The sequence below is a fragment of the Hyalella azteca genome, unplaced genomic scaffold (genome assembly GCF_000764305.2).
Source record: "Hyalella azteca isolate HAZT.00-mixed unplaced genomic scaffold, Hazt_2.0.2 contig8859, whole genome shotgun sequence".
Lineage (NCBI taxonomy): Eukaryota > Metazoa > Arthropoda > Malacostraca > Amphipoda > Hyalellidae > Hyalella > Hyalella azteca.
This window is the reverse complement of record NW_025938942.1, coordinates 257,721-284,961: the sequence shown is the minus strand read 5'-3', so window position 1 is coordinate 284,961 and position 27,241 is coordinate 257,721. Positions and strand designations below refer to the sequence as shown.

Here is a 27,241-nt window from a genome sequence, read left to right as displayed (position 1 = left end):
AGATGACTTATCTTCAAAAGTAATCCTGCCTCAGAATAACAAGCGATACCAACAGCCAAGGATTCCCACATAACATCGTGCGTACGGTGAATGTTATTTCATTCGACAATATAGCCACTGTCATTGAAGGTAATGCAACCTCTTGCTTTAACATAACTAAAATCATTGTAAGCACATCACTTACAACATTGACCAACAAAGCAATTGACACAATTCATTGCCTATCCACAAGCTTTAAAAGTAACTCACCTAATGACTAACTGTACAAAGTTGATTCGTTTAAAAAGTCAAAAGATTTACGGTTTCGTAACAAAGAAACAAGACGATCGCAAAGGAAGAGATGCAATTTTCGGTAAGGACCACAGGCTTCACAATCATTAATCGTCGCAGACAGGAGTGTCTAACAGAATGAGAAGCCACAGCAGACTGAGGTCAAAGATCAGAAGGTAAGAGGCAGATGCAACATATCACGTGCCTGCAGTTGAACACTTTCACCGCCGCTGCTGCTGTTCCCTTGGCAGCGTCAAATAGCAGCACCTCGTTGGTGCAACATCCATGTCAAATTACGGAGGGTATACATAGGAGGGTACTACACCTACCGTATATACTATATCACCTATTGATTGTGAAACATCTTTAGTTTGTCGCAATGATCCGTCTGTAATTGTGCATCATGTCAAGTGAATACTTCGAATGAATAGCCATGAATGATTGAATAGCCACTTTACTCCTACCCAAGACCTTAATGAGCATCACGCACGACTAGTAAAAGATGTCAGATGCATGAATATACCATGACCAGGCACCACATTTCTGGATTAATACTGATCGCTCACAGCACGCGCAAAAGTCTCCATTAGGAGCATTTTTTAACGCTATTGTCACTTTGTTTCGCTAAAGAATCATCACATATACAGCTTGGAGTCATTTCATACGTTTGTTATATTCAGTCTTCTTTCCATAATGCATTTAATAACCCCATTAAGCAATCTTTTGAAGAGGCGTTCTCTAGTTTGATTTTAAGAATTGTTTTTACGACAGAACTCCAATGTCTAACTGTTATATTTCTGGAATGAAAGAAAGTTTTCACGGCAAACTGAAGCTCGTCAATTGTCGAGCAGTATTCCGTTGAAAACATAAACAGAAAGATCATCAAGAAAGAGAGAATTTTCAATTGATCTAATTCTGAACGAGTCTTGAAATTAAAAATATATATATATATCTCAATTTACGCAATACTAACATCATATCCTGCATTTCTGAATGATTTTAAAAATTGCTCTTGAGGCTCACGTGGTATATCGCTCGTAGTGTGGTGGTGACGGCGTGGGCAAAGGTGATGGAGGAGTGTGGAGAGCGGGCATCACTGGTGGTAGAAGATGTGGGTGATGATGGGGCAGTGATGGCGGGCCCGACACTGATGGGTGATGTTGTGCTGGGTGCTGAGGGTGCTGTGGTATAGTCTGGTGCTGAGTAAGAGCTGGGTGCTGCTGCTGCTGCTGTTGCTGTTGCTGAGGGTCGGAGTTAAGCTTGTCTGGAGGCGTCAGGGAGCCAGCGAGCATAGCAGCCGCGCACCCAGGCTCTGCCAACACAACAAACTAATTAGTACAACTTACAATTGTCACGAAAGAACAAAAATCATGCAAACTCTGGCACATGTAAATTGAAAGCAAGAAATGTCTGAGAAAACTTATAACGTTTACAAAAAATTTCACAGATAGTTGAGATAAAAATATATTATTAGCAGCTATCTCAATCAATCGTCAGTTATGGAAAGATCGGGTTCCAAAGGCCGGATCCCTTGTGAATCAAGTCACGAAAAGTTCAAGAATCGGCAACAGGCCATGGGCCTATTTATTCAACGCCGACACTTCTATTCTATTCTATTAAGAGTCAGAAGGAGAAGTGTTGTAAGAAACAAGAGTTAGATCTTAGAAGTATCGTAAGAGAATCATCGTTTAGGAACTCATACAGGGACAGATATTTGAAATTTTATTTGTTATCAAATAAGAAGTAAGTGATCTGCTTGTGAGTGCGCAAAACATTAAAGATATGATAATACAAATAAATAGTTAATTGAAAAGCACAGTTGCGTGAATCTACTACATTGAAAATGGATTGACATAGAATGTGAAATGAATCCATTACAAATTGATAAGTAATTAATTAAAATATATAATAAATGAGAAAATTATTTTATTCAATACAATATCTGTCAACACCATGATTATTTGTAATCAAGAATCGTGAAGGTCATCATTGGAGATATCGGAGCCCAAACAACTTAATAACGCATATTACGGAACGTTTTCAACACCGCAAGTGATATACAATTCAAGGACCTTTAACTATAGGGGATCGTTATTCTAATACGATGAATTAAGCTGGGAGGCGCAACATAAGCGACGCTGATGTAGGCTTATTTGAGGATCGCATTGTGTTGCATTTATAACCTCAAATCACGGGTCTGCGGTCGGCACTATATATATATTTCTTTAGCAACGAAACTTGTCCACGAAAAATTGCCGCGGTGCTCTTAGCTCTACAATAACAGACTTGATACCTACATTGCAAATCACTTTCGATTACCAGGGCGCGTGAAACGAATTGCACGACACCAGGACTTGATTGTTGAGATTATATAAGGTGGTATGCATGAACTTTCAAGTCACATTAAAAAGTGCGGTGCTGAACAATCATGCATACAATATATGAAGCGTCCGCTACAGAAGCGAGTATTCGTTGTCAAGTACATACATTTAGAATATAGCAGCAGAATTGGCGGCCTTGAATTCATTTTAGTAGAAAATTTCTTCAAAAGTATAATGCAGTGTTCAGAATTCAGACACAATTAAAGAGTAGGAGAAGCAAAAAGAAAACAGTAAGTGTATTTCTTATATATATTTTGTTCCGTACTTTTCATACGCTGATTTTTTTTCTGTGCGTATTCTTATATATTATATAGGTTTAATTTTTCAATGCTATTTATCATCGAAAAATATACAGATATTTTTGGAGAAAACTACTATATGAGGAGTCAGTTTTTTCACGTTTTTATAGAGCATTCCATGTCAAATGAGACAGCCAGACAGGTTTTGCCCGATACGTATGCGTGCGAGGGTCGCACTTTATGCAAGGTATACGTAGCAAGTTTAGTAGTACAGAAAGCTGCTCTTGAGCTTTATTTATGCATTAATTTGTTCATTGCCAGACTATAATAATGAAATGCCGTTGATGTACGTTTATTTCGAACACCAAGTATTAATAAAAAAAACCAGCATACGAGCCTCAAACTGGAACTGCAAGCAAAAATTCACACCCGACATCTGCCGTGTGTAAGAGAGCAATTGCGCTAAAAATCCCACACAATAATATCTCTTTCAAATAGAGAACCAAAACATGTCTGCATTAACAATCATAAAACCTAGGAAACAAAAAACCATAATATTGTGGAATTATTTCATTAAATGCGAGTGAGCCTTGCTGTGAACTCATCACAACTTTGGAACTAATACACCAACGGTGCAACTCAATACATCAGGGGGAGAATGCAATCCATTGCCACTATAATAAATAAGCGGCCTATACTATCAATCAGTTCTTTCACGTGATAAACTAATGCCGTAAATATGGTAATGGCATAACATGCTCTATCAGTGTCGTGACCAGATACATAACAGACGCGTCACTATATAATACTAGTGCGCTATATATGAGCTCTATATTTCTCGTAAAATAACGTCACTTAGTACATCCGTGCACAATATTATAGCCTAAACTGCATTAATAATATGGAAGTATACATTCGCATTCTACATCAATGGCGTAACATGATGCATCAGAGACTCAACTTAATACATCAGTGGGATAACATTACATATGAGTGCGGTAACATTACCTAACGAGGATCAATGGTGCAGCGAAACGCATCTGGAGTATCATAAACATTAACTACCAAGCATCAATATTGCAAAATTATATACACATCAATTAATGGGTTGACATTACTCATCAGGGGAATAATATTGCACATCAGCGGAGTAACATATTACTACATCAGTGGAGTAACATTACTACACATCAGTGGCGTGACATTACACATCAGCGGAGTAATATTACACATAAGCGGAACATTACAAATGAGTGGCATATCAAATGGTGTGAACGAAGCTCCACTCTTTATCTTACGATGGTAGGCCCAGTGATGACCGTAGCTCGGCCACCGCCATGCATACGGCCCTGCGTATATATGATCAGTCAGCGTATACATGATACGAAGTATTAGTAATATTAAGCAGGGGTTTGATTACGTAAGCGCCGACAGTCATTCTATTTATACTAATACCAATGAAAACATATCACTTATTTAAAAAATTCGATGTAAAAATGTATTTGTAAAATTAGATTAATATTGAGCTCAGAGTAGTCCCAATAAAATAATTAATTTCTAGTAAAACATTAATAACGAACAATATTGCGTAACTATTTGACAAAGAGCAGTAAAGCATATTTAAATGATCAAAGTTTCCGCGGAGGCATGGGCGCAGGATCGCCCTGTATATGGCCGGGGTGAAGGTCGTTTACGACGAGTTTCTCTAGTTCGTAACACCAAAGCTTTGCGACAAGCTCATTAGTATTGTTTAAAGAAGCCTTGTCATGAATTTCCTGTCTCGGATAAACATGTATTTGTGTCGGTCGTCGGTGCCATAGCGAAGCGCAACCACGTATACTTGCCTTTTCGTGCACAATAAACTCAATGATTGGCATTCTATACAATTTTTTGAACTGAAGATGGAGCAGTTCTGCGAAACGTGTTCGTGAAGATATGTGGCGATCGAGCTGAGCATGCATGAACGTGAAGAAAATATTTTCCTCCATTCTCATCCTTGAATAAATCATCAAATTGATCAGAGAGACGTAAGAAGAAATAATAATTAACGAACCTGAGAAAGAGTATATAGTTTTATAACAACCCAAACTGCGCGGCAGCTATATAGGGGGTGATACTCAACTAATCGAATACTCGCGCTTAATCTGCCCTCCGTTATATGCGGAAGATAACTATATGATTATCAAGAATATTCTATAATCGTATACAGAATATTGCGACTTGGGATGACATCACGCGCAGAAACTAGCTATAATCAGCAACACAATACACAATATGTGTATATGGAGATGTGGCGGGGACATCGTCGGCCTCGTAATACCAAAGACAATACCTTGAAAAGAAAGGCATAAACGAAAATAAGTTAGGATGGGAAGTATATATAGGAGGCGATTGATGAGTGCATGAACACCAAAACAGGCGAGAGTTACGTAATTATCACTTAACCTCAGTGAGTTCACAACTCAATAAACGGTCGATGCCTGTAATTATGCGTTTGAACGACGAAGGTTATGACACAGGAGACAAAACGTCAAGCGACTATACTCAAAAACACACAATCAAATGTTTAACATTACCAGAACGACTACGGTTCAGAGGCAGACCTCTGGCAGCCAGAGAACACCATGAAACGGTTACGGTTCAGAGAACAAAAAATACAGATTAGCCAGAGAACCCGTTCCCGCAAACGAGGACGGCCAGAGAATACTTCAAAACGGCAATTAATGGTTCAGACGCTTTAACATAATCGAGGACGAACAATAAACATCTTAAATCGGCAACGGTTCAGAGGCTTATATAAATGGGAAAAGAAAGAGAATACCATAAAACGGAAACCCATTAGAGGCTAGCATTAACTGGGGGCAACAAGATAACATCTTGAATCAGCAACGGTTCAGAGGCTAACATAAATTGGGACGACCAACACACCTCTTAAATCAGCAACAGTTCAGAGGCTAACATTAACCAAGACGGTTAAGAGAACGCTATAAAAATTAGGCAAAGTTTTAGAACGGAAGTTATAGTTTTTATCGCCACAGAATGAGCCGAGAAGCGCACCGCTGATCGATCAGACGCGGGGCTGGCGGCCCCGACATTCGCTGTTATTGGCCTGTCGTCTTGGCTCCGCCCGACAGACTCCATCTTTGCGAGATGACGAGCGGGCCGAGCTTTGCACGCACAATGCGGCTCTAACGCATCTCAGAAACTATATGGAATGATATATGCTCTAAATTCTGTCTTGATATCGATTCATTTATATTATTTATCGAAGAATTTTAATTTCTGCGAAAAATTTTTGCACTAATCCCCAAAATTGAGCAATTGAGCAAAATTTATTGAGCGGGAAAAATAGCGAAAAAAATCGCTGGAAACGATACAAAAACTAATCAGTTCACATGCACGGCCTCATATGTTGGAACGGCCCCATTTCAGGGGTATAAAAGCTCAGTACTACTGAGCATCACTGGCATGAGCATAGCAAATGATGAGCAGTACACAGTGATAACCTGTAGCTCTAATCAGCCCACCCGTGACGCTCAATTATATTATATCGGCAATTATATTCATGCCCGTCAATAAATACTACTGAACATCACTTGTACGAAGCATAGTGCACAAAGAGTATTAGATATCGAAGAAGCAGCAGTCAATAGATACTACTGAACATCACTTGCACGGAGCATATAGTGCACAAAGAGTATTAGATATCGAAGAAGCAGCAGGCAATAGATACTACTGAACATCAATTGCACGGAGCATATACTGCACAAAGAGTATTAGACATCGAAGAAACAGAAGGAGCAGCAGTATAGCAGCACAAGATGGTAGGAGTGCGCCTGCTTCCGTTCTCACGCGTGGCACCGGAGCGCAACACCACAGTCGGCCGCAGCTCGAGCAGCGGCTCCATCGCCAGCCGTGAGTCCAGATAACACGTCGCAGTCACAACGATAAAAATCAAGGAAAATCTAGTGAAAAGTTATATAACCTGTTTTTTGGCTTGTGCTGATCTTCTTATTCACTCAAAATTTTCCAAAGCAGATTATTAATTTTAACATCAAAATATGATTGAATGCATAGATTATTTAAAAACCTTTCAAGGATCCAAAACAAAGCGAATCCAAAGTACGAAGGCAGCTCTGTGTTGCAAATATAAAAAGCTTCAGTTGCTTTTAATAACCAGAAGAGCAAATTTTGATATAACTAAACAAATTTAATGACTAATGACAATGATTCGCAAGTGTCTATGCATTAACGTGCACTTGTGAGTAAGAAACAGAAGTGCAAACAAAAAAAAAAAAAAAAANGCAAGATATATATGCTCCAGACGTGAGCACAGGGCAAGATATACATGCTCCAGACGTGAGCACAGGGCAAGATATACATGCTCCAGACGTGAGCACAGGGCAAGATATATATGCTCCAGACGTGAGCACAGGGCAAGATATATATGCTCCAGACGTGAGCACAGGGCAAGATATACATGCTCCAGACGTGAGCACAGGGCAAGATATACATGCTCCAGACGTGAGCACAGGGCAAGATATACATGCTCCAGACGTGAGCAGAAAAGTTCCAGGGTTCCGAGTGCCGGGCATCAACAATGCGTGACACATCTCAAGAGAAGGGGACAGAAAGAACGATTACTTCGGCAGTTCTGCTCTCCTGATCTCTTCTGAAGCGCAGTCGATCCCCCCCCCCCAAAAAAAAAACACTAAACTTAACCAGCCCCATCACGACTATACAAAAACTGTAAAAAAAATGAACGTAAAATTTTCATAAATTAGAAATTAAAGCGTCGAAGGATGCAAGGTATTTTATAATGTAATGATGATTGAAGACTGAGAAATGTGCCTAAGTTAGTGAGAAACTCTACTAGGACTTCAACCATCGATTTACTAATAGAAAGACAGAATGCAAATCTTCATTCACTAACAAAATATATTAGTAAAATTTTGGATTTATATACAATTTTATATAGCTTCAAAAATTCGGAATAATTAACCGTATCAAGTAACTGCAATTTGCTTAAATGCATCAGTACCTGCTTATAGCAGTACTCGGTCTCGGCAGAAAATATAGCGAATAATTCAACAGGATGAAAAAATATTCGTACTACCGGGGACACTTTAAAGAATGCGGATTATAAAAAGGACGGAATCAGCACAAATGCATCGCGAACGAAAATTAAGAAGCCTTGTTTCCTTTATTTGTCGCTACGATAAACGCTCGACGGAACACTCGTTCGAGCAACGCACTCGTCGTATACGTACCTCGGAGCTATTGCAGACTGATTGATGTCACGTACACGGCACGTCAGGCTGTTTTTTGTTGTCTCATGACATTGAAATAAACTATGTATGAACGCCGGAGACACTGTAACATTATACGTCGAGTCCAACGTAACAGCGAGTTTTGGTTATCAACAAACAGCCTTAATTAAGTGGTCGAGAGTTGTTAGTTTTGTTCAAGATTATTGGAGACAGTAATCTTATACATCAGGTATTTATTACCAGTCGAATAACAGGAGTATTAACAAAATATTGCTCAATCCTACCATTGATAACACTACTCGTAAATATGAATAACGATTGGAGTCGAAAGTGACGAGTTTGGTTACATTCAGTTCAAATTTTTTGTAACTAATTTCCCATTTGAATTTATTAAAGCGCAGCAAGCGCATGCAGTCAGTCTGCAACACTGCGAAGTTGTTTCTCTGCAGCATCATGATTATATTAATCTTTTCAAATTTATAAATCAATTTCCCGAGGAAGGAGTTCTGACGCAACCAAAGTACAGTGATTGCCATATGACATAAACAGTATAATGGTTTACTAGCGCTTATACAAGCTTTCAAGCTACTTCGCACCGGAGGTTAAAAAATAACGTGACCAGTGAGGTGGAATGTCTCAATTATTCAAAAATCTCAAATTAATCATCCCCCACAAGGGGCGGAAGGTCTCGGTTGTCCAGCCCGCTGAAGCTGGCTCGAAAGAAGCAGCGTTAGCATCTCAAAGAGACGAAGTGACAAGAAGGGACAGGTGAAAAGCAACAGAAACTAAGACACTCGAACAAGAGGTCGCTTACACGGGACGTCGGCCGCCCGCACGAGAGAGACAGAGAAGGGAAATGCAAGGAATCCTACCTACATAATAACTAATGTAAGGAATCTTACCTACATAATAACTTAACCCCACAACTGAAACCTGCAGTCAGACACCGCGAGCTCAACGGTGAGGCGCTCAGGAACAATCCCCCTAGGAGCGCGAAACCTCATAGGACTTCTGACGAGCACAGACATGCGTCAGAAGTCCTCCCTGCATGAGGGGGATTGCCATACGAATGTGATTAGGATTTTTACTAATATGGTTCAGTAAACATCGGAATACTTTCAAGAAACAGAATTTAAAGGGAAGTGGTCTCATCAGACCGCGCCATGAAAATAGGATATGAGATAGATCTATTAAAGAGGAAAAAAGTAAAAAAAAAATAAAGTGATAAACCTGCATGATTTCGTCTGTAATTATAATTTTATTGCAATGGCATAATAGAATTGAAACGTGTGTTGTACTTGGATAGGAATCCACTATGCAAGGCACACATTACATCAATTAGCGTGAGCATGGAAGTATATTTTGTGTAAAAACATAAAGGTTGTCATTGTGATTTACGTCAAATTAGATACCAACACTAGGGCATTTGTACACCTTATATGTACCAGCGTGAGCACCTTGGCTCAGTGGAACATCGGCGTGGTAATGCAAGGCTGCAGTATAACAGCAGCACGTGCAAGAGCTGAAGGCGAACTGGGTAATCAAAATTTGCGAAACAAAGGCAGGGCGATCGCCTTAAGCTGTCTATGTGAAACACGCCGCAGCTCTACACTGACATGGGTGATACAAAATGGTCTATGGGCCACTGACAACACAAGCTTCTCCAATATGCGCAGACAGGTAAATTTCCTAGGCATAATTCATGCATGAAAGACACGAATATGACGTATAGGCACGTATAATATCCTCAATATTTAAGGTAACGTATGTACAGAGTTTCATTTGTGGAATAATAAAAAAATATATAATTCAGTACTCACTGCAGTGAGTGACAGATCGAGAGAGCATTTTCTCGTCGACGAAAACTCGAGGTCACGGACGGACGGACAGACGGACAGACAGACAGACGGACATGGCGAGCACAATAGTGCGTTTTTTCCATAAATGAGAAAATGCGCTAAAAAGAATGTTGACTTGTCAGTAGCAATTTGGTTGCATGCAAGTGCGTCTTGATGAACTTAAAATTACGCGTAAATTAGGCAATAAATCGTAAATTCATATTTAATATGAGGGTAGAATAACAAGCTCACATTATCATCTATTGTACAAAATCAGGTGTAATTCGTGTGTCACTCTTGAATTTTTTTCACTCTACAGATGAGTGTAGATCTAATCTTTGTAGATGAAATACGGCACAAGATAGTTTTTCACGAGGAAGCATAAAAATTCACAACGAATATCTCTGAATTATAGAAAAATGCAAACAAGAGGTCACAAGAATCATTAGAAGCCGTGCGTGACATTACATGGCGTCACGTAGCTGCAGCCAAACCAATATCTTGTATTCTTAATCCAATTAGAACCTTGAGAATAATCGAGACATTGTCGAAATATGAAATCCAAAGTCATAAACTCATATCGCACAAAGATTTAACCAGCGTACGTCGGTCTAATTAATAAGGCTTGCAGAGCGCGACCTTCGATCATGCACTCTGGAACTGCAAGGAACCACATCATTGATATTTCTTATGAGTTTCCGGTATTGTTTCAATCGAGGTCAGTTAAAGACCAAAGGCTCCTACACCAACTTGAACTATCGACAAACTATTGCAGCGATCGGTGTACCGCGCCGGTCACTTCAACACAATGATTATGCAGCCTGCAACTGGGATATACGACCAGCAATTGGGATTAATTAAGACAATTGAGAAAATGCTGTAAAAAACTGATAACATGCGCCGGAAAATTTAATTGATAAAAATATTTTGTTGGTAATATGCACCCAGAAAGTTTTTGACAGTTGTGCTATATGCCGTTGAAAATAACTTTTTCGACAGATAATTCGAAACTTCTAACACAGTTGAGACGCATAAAAAAACAAATTCTACGAATCATCACAGTATCGAGAAAATTTGCACGCAATTATGAGCATACTAATCTAGGAGTTCCTTACATCGGCACCCAAGGATGGTCTGATACGTTTACATCGGGGAGACGTCCAGCATAAGAAATATTGTGACTTACCCAAGTTACGTGGAGACGTTCACTGAGAATCAGATGCATCGGACCACGAGGCGACATACCGTGACCTAAGAAGGCGACGTACCGCGAGCAAATGTGTCGACATACCAGCAGGAGATGGAGGTACGGAACATTGAGATAGAGTGTGACGTAGATGAAAAAATGAAGCGAGAAATCACGAGTAATTGAAGCGAGGTACCATGAGATGACGCTTCATTATTATACGAGGTGATGTACCATGAAGAAATAAGACGACGTACCATGGTTTACCAGGCTGGAATTGGTTGACGTACCACAAAGAAATAAGGCGCAGGGACACGAAGAAATGAAACGACTTAGCATGAGTCAATTGGAGTAACGTATCATGTTGAAATATTTCAGGTTGACGTAGCATTAAGATATGGGTTGAGGCATTTGCATATGGGTTGACATATAAGGAAAGGTACTACGGGGCAAGACGGCAACTGCTGAACCTACCATAAGCATAAGGTGGGGTGGGCGGGACAGAGAAGGACCAGACATGAGCAGCAGCAGCGGCAGGGTGCCAGAGGGCAGGCAGCCGAGGAGTCTGGCACTGAGGGAGCTGTGAGGTAGAGGAGCTGTGGGGCTTGCCTGGCTGCTGCCATGCTCCGCAATGCATGTTGTGATGCTCACCTCTACATTACCTACCGCACGCTTGCTGGTCTAGAACACTCTACTCTCATCTTGTTCTCCTAATGTTATGTGTCACAAAAAATCTAATTGCGAAGATAGAGTTCTTGAAGAGAGTTATATTATGTTCTTCACGAATGTAGTTCTAATCAATGGAATCTACTATACGATATTCTACTTAAATTGGGAATAAGTAGTAATGATACATTTCATTTCAGCAAAAATTATAAATTAATTATCAGAATTATGTATTTCATCAATTTTATTTTATCTGAGAAAGAGGCGCATTACGTTACATAAACGAAGAAGCACTGTTACAGATAACTTGCGATTTATTTAGCTCTGTAAGGGGAAATTCCAAATAATTCCTAATTTATTTGATTTGAACATTTGTCGATCTTTTATTTTAAGTCTAAAAAATAAAGATAAATTCGACAATTTATAGTATACATTCCAGAAAATCATCACTGAAATCATGTCAAACATGAAGGTCCGGTGCGCACATATAAGGAAAGCGGTCATTGCTGACACGAATGCTGCCTAATTGAGGGTCAATTAAAGGTTGGCTGTAGAGCACACAGCTAGCCACCTGCCGCTCGATACCTAAACTACGATATGTCGTGCGCTCCGAACACGCGCTCGTGGCAACGAGCATATGCGCCTTACTACTACTACTGAAATAATATGAACAGCCTTCACTAATACAACTGCGATAATGAACAGCCTTCACTAATACAACTGCGATAATGAACAGCCTTCACTAGTATAACTGCGATAATGAACAGCCTTCAAAAATACATCTGTGATAACAGCCTTCACAAATAAAACTGCGATAATGAACAGCCTTCACTAGTATAACTGCGATAATGAACAGCCTTCACTAATATAACTGCGATAATAAACAACCTTCACAAATGCAACTGCGATAATGAACAGCCTTCGCAAATACAACTGCGATAGTGAACAGCCCTCACTAATACAACTGCAATAATGAACAGCCTTCACTAATACAACTGCGATAGTGAACAGTTCAAGCTTGCCTCACAATCACAGCCGAGTTTAGGATGACTGCGATCTCCGGTCTTCCAGCGCTCAAAATAGGGCGGATCAACACTCGTGATTATGAAGGCGATTTTTCCACATTCAAAAGTTATATTTCAACATATTTTTGATATGAACTACAATGAGATAGGATTTAGGACGCCACCGTCCATTCGCTCGGGAATTCTCTGAATTGAAACGATTAGAAGCAGCTTAGTTTATTCCACTATTATTTTAGGGATCTAATTGTTATAAACTCAGCCCGCAGGGACAGCAAAACTCGATCGATTTCTATGGGCTTCTTTTAAGAGTTTCGAATTGACAAAATAAACACACGGCCTGTTAAATACCAATACAATGCTAAATTAAATGTCTCAAAAATATTATGAAAAACTTTTATTTGATGTGAAAACCACTTCTATATAAGAAACTAAATGCTTTTAAAAATTATCTGTATTATTCGCATGTGTTGTGAAATTTAGCAAAAGATTATAACTTTCAACTTCACAACGAATTCAATGAAAAATGTTTAATGTGCATTTAAAGTAACAATATGCCAACAATTTGAACTGATACAACATCGTACTGATCACTTACACTCGAGGCTGAAACATGCACGCTTAAGGAATTGGAAGGGTCCGAAAATGATTTGAATTAGCGCATGGCAATTTTAAATACGTAAAATTAACGTTGCACGTTATATGACGAACACAACCAACCAAATTCATTGTTCAGATATGTTCACTCGTATTAATCAAGAGATTTACATTGTTTTTACGCAAAGTAGAACGAAGTTGAGTTCAACAACTTCAACAGCGGTATTAAAATCGAAAGATTGAAGAAATGTGTCGATATTGCATTGCAATAACGATTCACTTGGTAATAATATAGAAATTCCACGAATGAATCAGTCAAACCTTTTTCACTCGTTAGAATTTATTTGCATATTCTCTCTCTTTTGATGCGTTGTACGGCAAAAACTCGGTTAGGTCTCAAAAAGTTCGATGAAGTCCGACGATGCAAGGATACGTTTCCCGTGCACACTTATCAAATGCTCGTAGACACGTCAGGGCTCCTGTATACATGCGCGCACGTAAGCCATGCTGCCAGCCACCACCATGGACAGAGCCTGAGGGTAGTTAGCCCTCAACTGACGCTAGTTTCGTGATCCTGGTCTCCTCATCTGTTCCACTCACTTGATAGGTCACGGTCGATCGCAGCAGCATCCTCGCCGCGCTGCCTCAATGAAACGAAGCAACACAAACAACGCGTCACACACTGTGTCGCAGTCCCTTACATGATGGCCGTACCAAGCAACATATGTTTCCAATGGTCACAGTCCCTTACATGATGGCCGTACCAAGCAACATTTTTCCAATGTTTACTAACGCAAAAAATTATCTAAAATTAAATAGATTAATGCGTCAGGACTTTCCTACAAATAGTGAACGCACATTAACGAATAAAGAAGCAACAGCCTGTAGGCTTAACTTGGGTTGAAACCTTGAATTGAAATATTACCATAGTCAGCTTGATTCGTAAATAATAAAGAGCGATTTTCAAACACAGAAACGTGAATACACGAAAAAAAAACTGGATGTAGTGCTTGAAAAATGCTATTCGGATAGAGTGCGTTATATTTACTTCTTTAAGAAGAGCTGATATGAGCTATGTTCACTCACAACTCAAACAACAGAATAGTATAATGTGAACACGACTTTGTGATGACAGCCCTTATAATAGATACATACGAGTTCAGCTCAGCGTTCTCAGATATATCAGATCTTTTATGGAAATCTTACATTGATTTTTAGACACCCGTTGTTCAGATGAAGTGCTTATACGAGTGCATGATCTTTAGCTCGTGGATGGAAGACAAAATAGAGACATATTATAATGGGTTTAACTTAAGTAAATACTGCATTTCGAAGCGGTTCTAATTTAAAGCGCCATAAATTCATAAAATCGATACTTTCATCCAGATATTCAATCGAATAAAGGCAATCCATTTATATTTTTATTTTTTATTTTAATATTCAGGCAGAATTCTGAATTATCGATTGAACTGAAATTCGTGCAGCAGATGCTCGCATCTCGCATCAAACACAACATTGGCTTTTGAAAGCTAATTTATAAGTTATACGTGGTTTAGTCGCGATTTTTGCCAGGCATTTACGCACTAAACTCGACATCAGACGCCGACGCTTAATTAAACCGACTATAGTCGACTGATAATCAAGCATCTCAGTATTCCACTGCTTTAATGAAGCATGACCACTTGATTGATCAGTGCGGACGAATCGCTTGCAATATTACAACGTATTATTCACCGTAGACAGTTTCCCCGAGCAGTGTGGAGACAGCAGACGAGAATTCAAACTTATGAGTTTGATCATAAATAAAAGAAAAATCGATAAAATTATTCGACTGGCTTGCCAGCTAGTACAATTAAATAATAGACCAAACTTAGTTTTTCAATTGGCAATTTCAGATGTGCTTAAATCTACATAAAATAATAAAATTCTTAATATACAACACGATTATATGGAGTTTACGAAGAGTATGTAGGAGTGGATCACCAAAGCTATTTTTGCATGTATATAACATGTTGTAATATTCAAAAAGAAGAAGCGTTTTTATTTCAAATGAGCTGATGGTCAACCCAATTAAGAGGGTCAAAACTTCATCCAGCAGATTTTGTTCCTCTCAAGTTGTAATCAACTTGAATAAGACGAGAGTAAAATCTTGTGGGCCAATGATTGTGAATACAGTACTTGCAAATTAATCCATCTGTGAATGATAATATTATAAGCTTATAATATAATATAATATTATACCCCGAAATAGCCAATAACTAATTTTCAAATATGAAGTATTAGGATAAACGACCGTTTGCATCCTGAAATAGTCTCAACTTGAATACCGCCTGGGTAATCTTTCAATATTAGGCTAACTACCATAACTATAAAATAATACTAACTCAATAAAATTCATTTTAAATAACGTTCAAAGTTTAAATTTCAATTTAATTCTATTTTCTTAGTTAAAGTTTCAGCACAAAAGGTCACGCGTGATCGCCGCCATTACGCAGAGATAACGATATTACGGCAATATACACACCATGGAAATGATTGATTTTAAGAGTATGTATTTACGTCTATTTTTGCATGCTATGAATTGTACGAGATAAAAGAAAACGCTATATTTTATCAACTTTTGTGCTCGGTAATGAACAATATAAATATGTTAGGTATTAAAAATCCAAACAAATCAGTATTAGGTAGACAACAGTGTGTTAGGAAAACAAAAATTTTGAGAACGCATTTGAACGACTTGCAGTGAAGTCAATTGAACAACCTTCCTAGATCTTGTAAGATTTTTGGATTTATTTGGAAGACTGTTCAGCATGCATCTCCCCTTTATAAGTGAAGTAGTTGAGTTAATAATATAATAAGTAGAGGTTTGCCACACCGCAGCCGGAGGGCAGAGAGAAGGACAACTCAGTAATCGCGTCAGCTGAGGCACGCATCACTCGATCGCCATGCAAGTGTCCTGAGCGTGACACGCGGCGGCCATCACCAGCATTGCACTAACACGCCATGTCACTGCCCAGACACCAGCACTGCACTAACACGCCACGTCACTGCCCAGACACCAGCACTGCACTAACACGCCACGTCACTGCCTACACACCAGCACTGCACTAATGAAAGTCTTGAATGATCCAAGTCTACCACTACCAGAAAGTCAAATGAAATCGTACGAAGTACTTCATTAATTTTAGATGCTCTGACGAGCTCGCTTCTTCAAATAACCAATTAGGATTTTGCTAAGTCAATAGCTTCGCTTCAACTCGTTTGATCGCGACATTTCCAAGCGTCCAGTGAGTACTTAACACCAATCGATGCTAATTCCAAAAGAAGTATAAGTTGTTCACCAATAAGTTTGCGGTCGAGTGCTGGCTGCTAACCGTGCATATTAAGTGGGAGATTAACGAGGCGATTGCGAGCCAAACTCACCTTGAATTGAAGACCAGGCGACTGCCGTGCGCACGCTCGCTTCAGCTGCCTTCTGGATAATGATATACAGTGCGTGGTTACTGCAGCTGCTGCTAGTGAACACTTACTGCAGCTGTTGCTAGTGAACACTAACTGCTGCTGCTGCTAGTGAACACTTACTGCAGCTGTTGCTAGTGAACACTTACTGCAGCTGTTGCTAGTGAACACTTACTGCAGCTGTTGTTAGTAAACACTTACTGCAGCTGTTGCTAGTGAACACTTACTGCAGCTGCTGCTAGTGAACACTTACTGCAGCTGTTGCTAGTGAACACTTACTGCAGCTGCTGCTAGTGAACACTTACTGCAGCTGCTACGACTGTAGATCACGCAAGCGACTGTGATGCGCGGAATTTGCCAAGCTCATCATTTTTCATTATTAGCATTAAAAATGTTAGATTGAAAACTAAATATGCGACTAGAGAATTTGATCGATATTCTAATCAGATTCATGAATCTGTCAGCATTGCGTATTTAAATGGAGCCACACCGAGCAGATGCAGCGCTGCAGCCTAAAGCGACGATACCAAGACTGAATGTTAGTAGCAGAGCACAGAAGATTATGCGGCCATGCTATGAGGAACGAATTATTTTATAGGCGGGAAAAGAAATTTTGTCATTTCTTATGTTGTTCCGTGAGGCGTTGGCACATTTCATCGTACAAACGCGAGATTATGCGTCCGTGTTCCCAATTCATTTTCTGGCCGTTGATGGCCTCAAGGAAACTCAAAATAGGGAATTAGAATATATTATATCATTGATTACAATCCAGAGAAGAGGCCCTACCTGTTGCTAGCATCGTCGACCTGCTGTTCGTGAGAATATTGTTTCGGTATAATTTAGCGCAGCAAACGCGTGCCACAATGAAGCGGATCGAGGGTGAGCGCCAGATCAATAAGATACAGCGCACAGGCACGTGTTGTGACAATACTTAACTCAAACGACTCACCAACAGGCATAATCATGCCTCGTTTACATGAAGATCGAACAAAATGAGCGTTTACATGATAATATTAAAGATAACTACAGTCCAGCGAGGTGATATATCATGATCGTCGCGAAGTCTTGTGTATATAATGGTCACTTCATTGTATGCAATCCAGGATCAGGAATTATTCTGCACCCTTCTGTACAGACATATCATCCGTTGTCAAAGCAATCCGTGTCTTAAGACCATGATAACTAGAGTTACCGTCAGTAGAAAAAACTTAGTACAATAGAGAATCTATGAATTTGAAGATCCCGACGATGAGATGATGATTTTCTCATTAATTTTTACATTGGTTGCAAGCAGAAGTAGTTTATAAGGTTAAAGAGCCTATTGTGTGTGAGATGTTAGGATTGGTATGGAAGATGCGTGCAGCCTCCCCGGCGCCGGGCGGTGAGAGGGGCGCGCGTATACGAGGCTCCAGCTGGCGGAGGAGCGACCACCTGGGCGCGCCAGATGACGCGGCGCGTGTCTCGGACCGTCAACAAATTAGGCGCTCAAGAGATGGAACTACAACACCCAATAGTTTGGGGAGCTCTGCAATCTTCTGGTCGAGTGAAAACAGCAATAAACCAACGCTATCTTGGTACTATTATTCTTTCTCTTTCAATAAACACGGAAATATCGAATCCCGAAAATCAGAAACTTGTCTTGAAATACTCGTAGTTCAACGTACACACCACCAATCCACCATGTGTCATTAAATGTCGTTCGTGCTCTCCCTCGCCCGCTAGATTTTATCAGCTAGTAATGCTCACATGCACGCATCTTGTTCATGACCGTGACATGATGACGTGCGTAGATACACGTACATCAGTTCCTACTGAAGGCCGTGACGTCAAGGCTATGCAAGGCACTGCTGCGACTCTCACCAGTTATGCAATCCACCAATAACCAAGTGAAATAATTTGCTGCGATTTCTCTTGTCAATCGTCGGTTTACTTATCAACTCAATAAAAAATACCACAATAAAGGCGACGAAAAGGATATAAACTGATGAAGCTATATATATATACAATACAGTAATGAGATAAAGTATATACCTCTCACGATCTACGTGAATTTGAGCGGTACTTGTGGTTTATTCTTCAAGTGAGTAAAACATGACACCTAATTAGGCATCGGAGCGAGGACTTGCTGTGAGTGCAGGAGCACAGCCACGTAAACAATAATTAGAAATCAATTATGCATCAAATAACAATTTATCAACATTCTAATAATAAACTGAGTAAACTTGTGGTTACATCATTTTTGCATAAATTTTCCATCAGTTGCTATACCAATTAGTAACAATTAAATGCTATCATAAAATCCATTTTCGCATACATTTCTGCAACGTTTTCGAAGAGCTGATAATTAAGAAAGTAATGAATATCGTTCAGAGTAATGTTCATTAAGAAGATAATGAACACTAAACTGCCACTTGCGATATTTATGGGGAGCTGCGCTAGACTAGACCCGCCTGGTCGAGTTTTTAGCCTCCAATCCTCAGGGGGGCATGGGCGGTGTGATATAATTGTTTTATATTAGCAGAAAATATAGCGCATAAATAATTTCTAATCTTTTTATGGGGAAATTTTAATAGTAATATCAGTTTTAGTAGCTCGAATTGGTTGTTTCTCCACATAGTTCAATTTCGCCCGCCTTGTGTCGTCGTGTCCGTCTTGTTGGCGCCTACAGACCTCATCTTTACTGGTGGCAGATATCTAGCGTAACTTAGTTCTTCTATATACAGTAAAGGAAAATAGAACCATATTGTTAGCAGTGAAATATATAGGAATATTATTAGAGCTTCCTAAATACAGGACTTAGAATAAGAGCATTCAAAAAGTCATTGCGACAGGATCAGGCTTTTAGTGAGATCAATGCGACTCGAGCGCGTTATTTAACTCTGAGCTGTTCATGCAGAGCTGGTACGTGATCAAGCAGATATAAACAACATCCATTCAGAGCATGATTAACTCTATTGTACAAGCATTTCTTTCCCTGATTGTGGTCAAATATTACCGAAAACCATTCAAGGTGTGATTATTGATTTGAAATGGAAAGTTCAAGGGGAAAAAGCAAAACAATAGGTTATAGGCTCGTGCGTTGAAGGCTAAAATTTAATGAACAAAAATTGCACATTCGGCAGTATATACAGCGGCAGCACAATAAAGTAACGCAGCAGTCATAACAGCTCTGCAGAGGCAATATCTAACGCTGCTATGCAAGTAACATAAATAAATTTGTCACTAAAGCAGCAATAGACGAGGATAATTTTGGCAGCACGGCGACTATTTGACGGCATTGTAGGCAGCAGCAGCAGCAGCAGCAGCAGCAGCTAGCGGGTGACACCTGAACGGTTCCCACGGTACTCGATAGGATGGCGGCGAGGGAGGGGTGCTCCATGGCGGGAGGGGTGCTCCATGGCGGGAGGGGTGTTCAAGGGAGAGAGGAAGAGGGCAAATAGTAAGAAATAAGAAGCACCAGGAGGGAGAGTGAACGAAATTAAAGACAACGCAACGCTTCTTGTGAGCAGCAGTAGCAGCAGCAGCCGTCTCCGATTGCGTCATTTATATACGGGCTACGTAAGTTCGCGACGGCCGACCTGTACGCTAATCACACACACTGTGAACATCTGAGTGATCGAATGTGTCAGGAGAAAGGCTATCAATTATTTAAATGCTTAAAATACTTACCAGCTTTTTTTACGATTCAGTTATACTTGTTTTCCACAAATCTACAAGTATTATAACAATAAGCTCTAAATACCATGTGAAGATAACGTAAACGCTGTTGAGCAGCAGTTCAGTTTGTCAGGCGTAAACCAGTCTTCAGAAAAAAGCAGCTAACCCCTATATGTAGTTTAAATTAACACTAACATTACATTGGACTCCAAAGAAATGACTTCATTTACTGCAGATGCCAGTAGATAGAGAATACATATAGAAGTTGTATAACGCCCGCCGCCTTGCGAACATCTTTATGGTAACCAATAGGAAATGTTTTCTATAGTAGAAACAATCATGTTTTTTGCAGTTAACATGCAAAAAAAAACTTGTCTTATTTATTTTGCCGATATAAATAGTAACAAAAAATATTCCATGACGACAAAAATTCATGCAGACAGCATAAATCCTGTAGATCGTTGGTCGAATTAACGGTAACATGCGATTCTTTCGCTAACAGTTCTGTTAGTAACAGTTCTGTTAGTTGGTACGGTAAGTCCTAAAAAGTTAAAAAATGTAAATGCAGCAGATTAAAGCATCTGCGTTCCAGAATCTCATAATAATAAGAAATCGTTTAGTCTTTTATGATTGGCAAGACCGCCTTCTTTACCATACGCGCCTTCTATAAAAAATTAACTATAGGTACGCCACGATGATCTTTTATACCATGAGAGACTGCTATGTACTTATTGCCCTAGGATAAATATACGCGCCTTCAATTAAAAGCTATAGGTACGCGGCGATAATCTTATATATCATGAGAGGTGTAAGGTACTTGCTGCCCTAGGATAAATAGGATTGCAAGAAGTTGAGGATGGGCAGGGCCTGTAATCAATGAGACCACGACAAGAAGCTCTCAAGAGACAAGACTGCACAGCACCTGACGCTCTAGATAAGAGATAAGAAGCCACGCATACGTATAATGTAAGTGCCGAACATATCAGCAGAGAGCGCGTGCTCGGACAAACTTCTCGATACAGCCGACTTGAAGTTTGGTGCTGATGTAGAGCCTTAATATGAAGTAAATGATCAAATGATCTAAACTTACCACAATTATTACATTCAGACTATATAGACACGAATATACAAACAATCGATTTGCTCACAAGCACAAGGAAGTAGAACAGGTAGAGACTACATTAATTGGAAGACAAGGCGTCCTGAATAATAAAAATAATTAAAACTGTAATACATGCAAACAGGTCTTCTGTGCATGCTGATTAGATTTGACATTTCGAAGAAGTATTGGACAAATATTTATGTATTCAACATTCATGCACAAATGAGATGTTTTCTCTTGGATAATCACCAAACCTATCTAGAAATTTTATCGGTCAACACATCACCTAATATATCAATGTAGAAAAACTTAAAAGAAACACAGTAACAAGAACTCACCATCGTCCTTAAAGGCAGCATTTAAAATCAGACAATTATCAAAGGTCTGGCATAGGCAGGTAAAGGCGTTATAACCAAATAATATCACAGTAATTTGGTTACACATTTATTCTTACGTTGGACACTGCCTATTATGTCGGTATATGGTCAGGCCGTCGCTGAACATTTCGCCCAACACTTAGCAGGTTATGTTTCTTTGTAAGTATTCGAAGTCATATCGTAATACAATAACTTTTCCTCCCTCGAGCTAAAAATGATCTTGATAAATATATTTTCACTCTAATGAGACCAAGTCTATCGGAGAATTAAAATACCTACTAACATTGGGAAAAGTATTAAATGTATAGGTCGAATTAAATCATTTGACGAGAAAATAGCACGATTTCAGTTGGATTGAGTTGAATAATATTTCTTTGATCAAAATCATGAAACTTTGAAGAAAAGTTGTCTTCAAGCGATGAAATCAGAGCGTTGAACAACAATCAATCAGACGAGGCCGCCATAACCTAGCGAGCTTTGCAATCTAAAAATTAGACTTTTAACGCGCGGATTATATACAGTGCATTTTGCGACATAACATAACACAGGAAAGCTCCAGAATGATATAGCAGAAGTTAGGAGTACGTTGAAGTGGACTCACCAGACTTTGGGAGCGTGTGGGACTGCTGCTGGTGAAGGTGGTGTTGCAGCTGAGGGGCGGGGGCGGTGAGGTGGTGGTAGTGTGGGTGGTGAGGTTGGTGAGTGGGTCGTGGTGACGGAGCTTGTGATAAATCTACAGGCCTGTGACCTAAACTTTGGTGGTGAGAGGAAGGAGGGTTGTGTTGTGAGTTGGGAGCAGAGTGGTGCTGTGGGTCCAAGTGTTGGTGATGAGGAGGAGGGTTGGGGGTGTTGCTGTGGTGCAGTTGTTGGTGAGGCAGGTCTTGGTAGCTCGAGACTGGAGTGCTTAACGCAGGCAGGCCACTGAGACCTGTCATAACCTCGCCGCCCTGCGCAGAAATCGTATATATTCAGAATAGAAGAAATGCAGTCAGCAAATAGTACATACCTGGCAACTTCTGAGGTCTAACACGTAAAATGAACACAGTTAAATGAGCATGAGATAAGCATCTATGAAATAAAATCTATAATGGGCGAATATGAAAGGGCTGAACTGTACACCATTTTTTGAGAAAGGAACTATCATACAGACGGCCGTGCGTGGCTAGGGAGGGATACAATGAAGAGAGAAGTGACTAGTTAAGAAGTGCTACACTCACAGCAGCATAGTAAGGGTGCTGTATAGCAAGACACAGCAGCATAGTAAGGGTGCTGTATAACAAGACACAGCAGCATAGTAAGGATGCTGTATAACAAGACACAGCAGCATAGTAAGGGTGCTGTATAGCAAGACACTCACAGCAGCATAGTAAGGGTGCTGTATAGCAAGCTTGACACTCACAGCAGCATAGTAAGGGTGCTGTATAGCAAGACACTCACAGCAGCATAGTAAGGGTGCTGTATAGCAAGACACTCACAGCAGCATAGTAAGGATGCTGTATAATAAGACACTCACAGCAGCATAGTAAGGGTGCTGTGGCACGAGGGGAGATGACACAGAGCTGTAGGGGGAGCCCAGGCCTTCTGATGAACTCGCCCACTCCTCAGCCTGCCTGTTGTCCACACCATTGAACGTGTAGCCGTTCTGAGGGAGCAACAACACACATGTGTTAGCGGTGACAAGTTTGTCCCACGCAACAACAACAACAACAACACACATTACAATATAAATGTTGATGACAATTGAACGATGGTTATAATGAGCCAGCGTGATGATAGGAACGATTTAAATAAAATACCGGTAATTCGTGAACGTTGGCAGGCATGACGCAAACGCATATTCGAGCGGCCAGCACCTTGATTGAATCAGAATTGGTAAACCAAGATCACAGTGCGCGGCCTGACTACGATGAATAGAAAGAACGATCGCATCGTAAGCGTGTTACGTGCGTGATAATTAAAATACATAATTATTTATTTAACAGATATATAGACGTCCGCTGGTTGCAAGTTCAACCATGAAAACAAATACATACTGGATATAGAAATATAATCACAACATCATACAAATTCAGCGCGCAGATGATCAAAAATTTAATTCACTTGCATTAATAGAAATCCCTTTAACCAGTAGCGTTAAAAATAAAGATTAAACCACGTCAGTGAGTTATCAATGCGTTAATATAAGTGGGTCAAAAAGAGTGAGCGATGAAATGAAAGCACATAGGCTCAAAGAATTAAAATTGGGAAGAGAACAAACAGGACCGATAGCGACAAATCTAACTTATCTAAGATATTGTATGGAATGCGCGAATCTGCAGTATAGCTTCTTAATACAAAATAGGAGAGAAATAGAGCTCAAACCGCAGACATATCCTAAAAATGTTAATATCAAAATCAGTGACACGACACCGAATAAAGAGGGAGAGGGAGAGAGAGAGGCAGCGAGGGCGCATGGAAGAGAGGGAGATGACAGAGGGTGGCATGAGCCTGCTGCTGCTGCTTGTCGCAGAGAAGAGAGCCAGGGACGCCAGGTGCAGAGGTTCCCAGAGCTCTCGACTGGGGCGCCGCTATATCCTCTTCAAGACACTCGCTACTCCCTCACTAACTTGTCCTAATGCCACAGCCAAGTCTCCGCCGACTAATCTCTGCTTATCTCCTCACAAATAAAAGACGATGATTAGGTCAACTTTGTGCCTTAATAAGACACCAATTCAACAGACCACACTTAATGACTTCAGACTTAGTACAGTATAAATTAGCCAGCCTGTAGAGCATTGGGGAAAGAACGACGACGAAGAGAATTTTTTTCTCAAAGACCTAGACGCACTTTGCACAAATAGCTCGACAAATCTGATACTTAAGTGATGACGCGCCTGCAACCTTTGTGATGAATGTAAATAAAGAGAAAGAGGAAAGTGACTAAAAACCCATTTTGAATATTTTTGATTCCGATATCGAGACAATTCTCATTTAATTCATCAACTGTCGGGAAAAATTTCATCTTCAAACTAAGGCAATTTGAAAGTGTCCTTAGCAAGCTCAAGCGGTAACCCAAACGAAGGTAAATACAACAAAGCAGGGTCAGAAATTGCAAAAATCTCCAAAATTTTCAATTGTCACAGAAGATAAACTGATGGTAATATGTTAATTATACGAAGCATGCAGCCCATGTATGAACATGAGCTTTTTTTGTCCGCACTTAATACGTTCCATAACTAATTTTTCCAAGTACGATACCGTATCAGCAAATGAGACTGTCATCAACCTGTTTGTAAAGAATGTCCGTTTAATGCAGGCAGTAAAGCAGCTATACTCGTTTATGAAAAAAGAGAGTACAGGTGTCACGTATTTGTAGATTTCACTATATAATTGACTCACATAAAATTTGCACAAAATATGCTAAATAAATTTAGAAATGATCAACTCACGGTTTTGGGCAAGGTCTTCAGATGACAATCCAGTGTGAATGCAGTGTTTCCATTACAATCTTCACACAATATTGGTAGTAACTCTAAGTTAATATTAATAATTAAAATATTTAATTATTTTCAGCGTGGGTTATCATTGAAATCGTGGCAGCGCATGAAAAGAAACAAGAAAATACAAACAAGAAGGCGACGATATGTAAGAATTCGGTCAAACGATAAAACATTACTCAAAAATGCCTTTAGAAAATAAGCCAGAGCCTATCATGCAGTTACGCGCTAGTATATCGTGCATTGGGTACAGATAAAGAGTCGAAGGAAAATATGATACGCAGAAAAACTGATGACGCCGTGTAACCCATATTAACGTTACATATTATACTAACGAAGGATAGACAGAAGACTGGCTTGCTATATGACCGCTTCCTATAAGCAAACTCCATCTCGGACAGTTAAACTGCTGCTAAACAAGCAAACAAATTAATAGAGATTATCAAATGTTCTATTTCGTATCGATCGTTCGAGTATTTCGTAAACTTTGAAACTATTTTTCGATGGAATTATGTTAATGCTAATTTGAAGAAATAACTGAGACGACTCAAGGTAAGTGTATGGAATATGCCATATCAACGACACGTATGGGCTGACACGTATGGGCTGAGCGAGTGTTGAGCTACAGGTCTAGCGAGCGCGTGACTGGACACGTTGTTCCAGGAGCGGCAGTCGAGCGCGGTATGGCAGCGATCCTACACAGCGAAGGATGCTGCGACTGTTGCTCTGCCAGCAGCTGCACTGCATGACCCGCCCTAAAATCCTGTGCTGCCAAGCAGGAACATACAAATTAGTCGGGGGAAAATTCCCAACCGGGTATTTTAACCTTTATAAACAGTGGCGTTCTTCGAGTGGCGTTCTTCGGCAGTGACGAGTGGCGTTCTTCGGCAAGCTTTGTGAAAACGCTCGTACATTCAAAAGTTTAGAGGTAGGTACCCAATCTTTATTATAATTTTGTTCGCTCGATTGCATAGACGTTAAGGACAATTAAAGCTATACTGGAATGAGATGGTCTAAGGAAGGAATTCTAAATCTTTACAATAGCCAAGCTTCAAGGCGAGCGAACGAACAAGTATATTTTATAAATCAACAACGTAAGCTCGTTCATTTCTTCTGAAGTTTACGCAGTACGCACATCAAGTTACCTACTTTATCATCCAGCATAAAATTATAGACCTCCTCTTTAGACGATATATTCATCATTTCTATTCATCTATTGCAACAACTCCACAATGCTACGAACCAATCAACCCGCACATAACTAAATCGAAGCTTAATCGGTACCTAGCTAGTTAAAAAAATCAAGTGCTTGGTTAAAGATGGCAAATGATACATACACTATATTTTCATTGTGAAACGAATTGAGAATTATTCGATGGGCAAGATGTAGAAGAGGTCGGATGTTTAAAAGATCAGATGTTCAAGATATTAATTCTTCGTAGCATGGTTCCTCCGCCCAGTCGCCCGTCACAGGAGTGATCCTTCCTTTAACCTGGCACACGAAGCTCCGCCTCGCTTCCTGAGGCTGGCATGCCTCAAGATATCATCAACAAGAAGAAGAGAAAGGGGGCTTGTGACCTCTGAGGTCGCAGGTCACAAGGTCACGCCGCGCAAGAACCTCCGCCCGCTCCTTCTGCCCTGCGCACCGCGCTTCTGTAGCCCCGCGCTGCCTTAGCTAAAATCATGGCGGAACACCAACGT

General features: G+C 40.0%; 1 protein-coding gene across 6 annotated transcripts in view; it reads right to left on the bottom strand.

The window, feature by feature from the left end:
- LOC108664791 (recombining binding protein suppressor of hairless) overlaps positions 1 to 27,241 on the bottom strand; it is a 55,604-nt gene that overhangs the window by 7,730 nt on the left and 20,633 nt on the right. Inside the window, exons 1-4 of one of the 6 annotated variants that reach the window (XM_018151483.2) lie at positions 25,493 to 25,599; positions 23,578 to 23,706; positions 22,666 to 23,011; positions 1,294 to 1,582 (exon numbers count right to left, since the gene is read on the bottom strand). In XM_018151483.2, the coding sequence (XP_018006972.1) occupies positions 1,294 to 1,582; positions 22,666 to 22,999 (623 nt within the window). In that variant the 5' untranslated portion in view covers positions 23,000 to 23,011; positions 23,578 to 23,706; positions 25,493 to 25,599. Of the gene's footprint in view, positions 1 to 1,293; positions 1,583 to 11,658; positions 11,874 to 22,025; positions 22,033 to 22,665; positions 23,012 to 23,281; positions 23,298 to 23,383; positions 23,388 to 23,577; positions 23,707 to 25,492; positions 25,600 to 27,241 lie in introns of those variants that run through there. The other 5 variants (XM_018151479.2, XM_018151481.2, XM_018151480.2 and 2 more) reach the window with 5 other exon arrangements.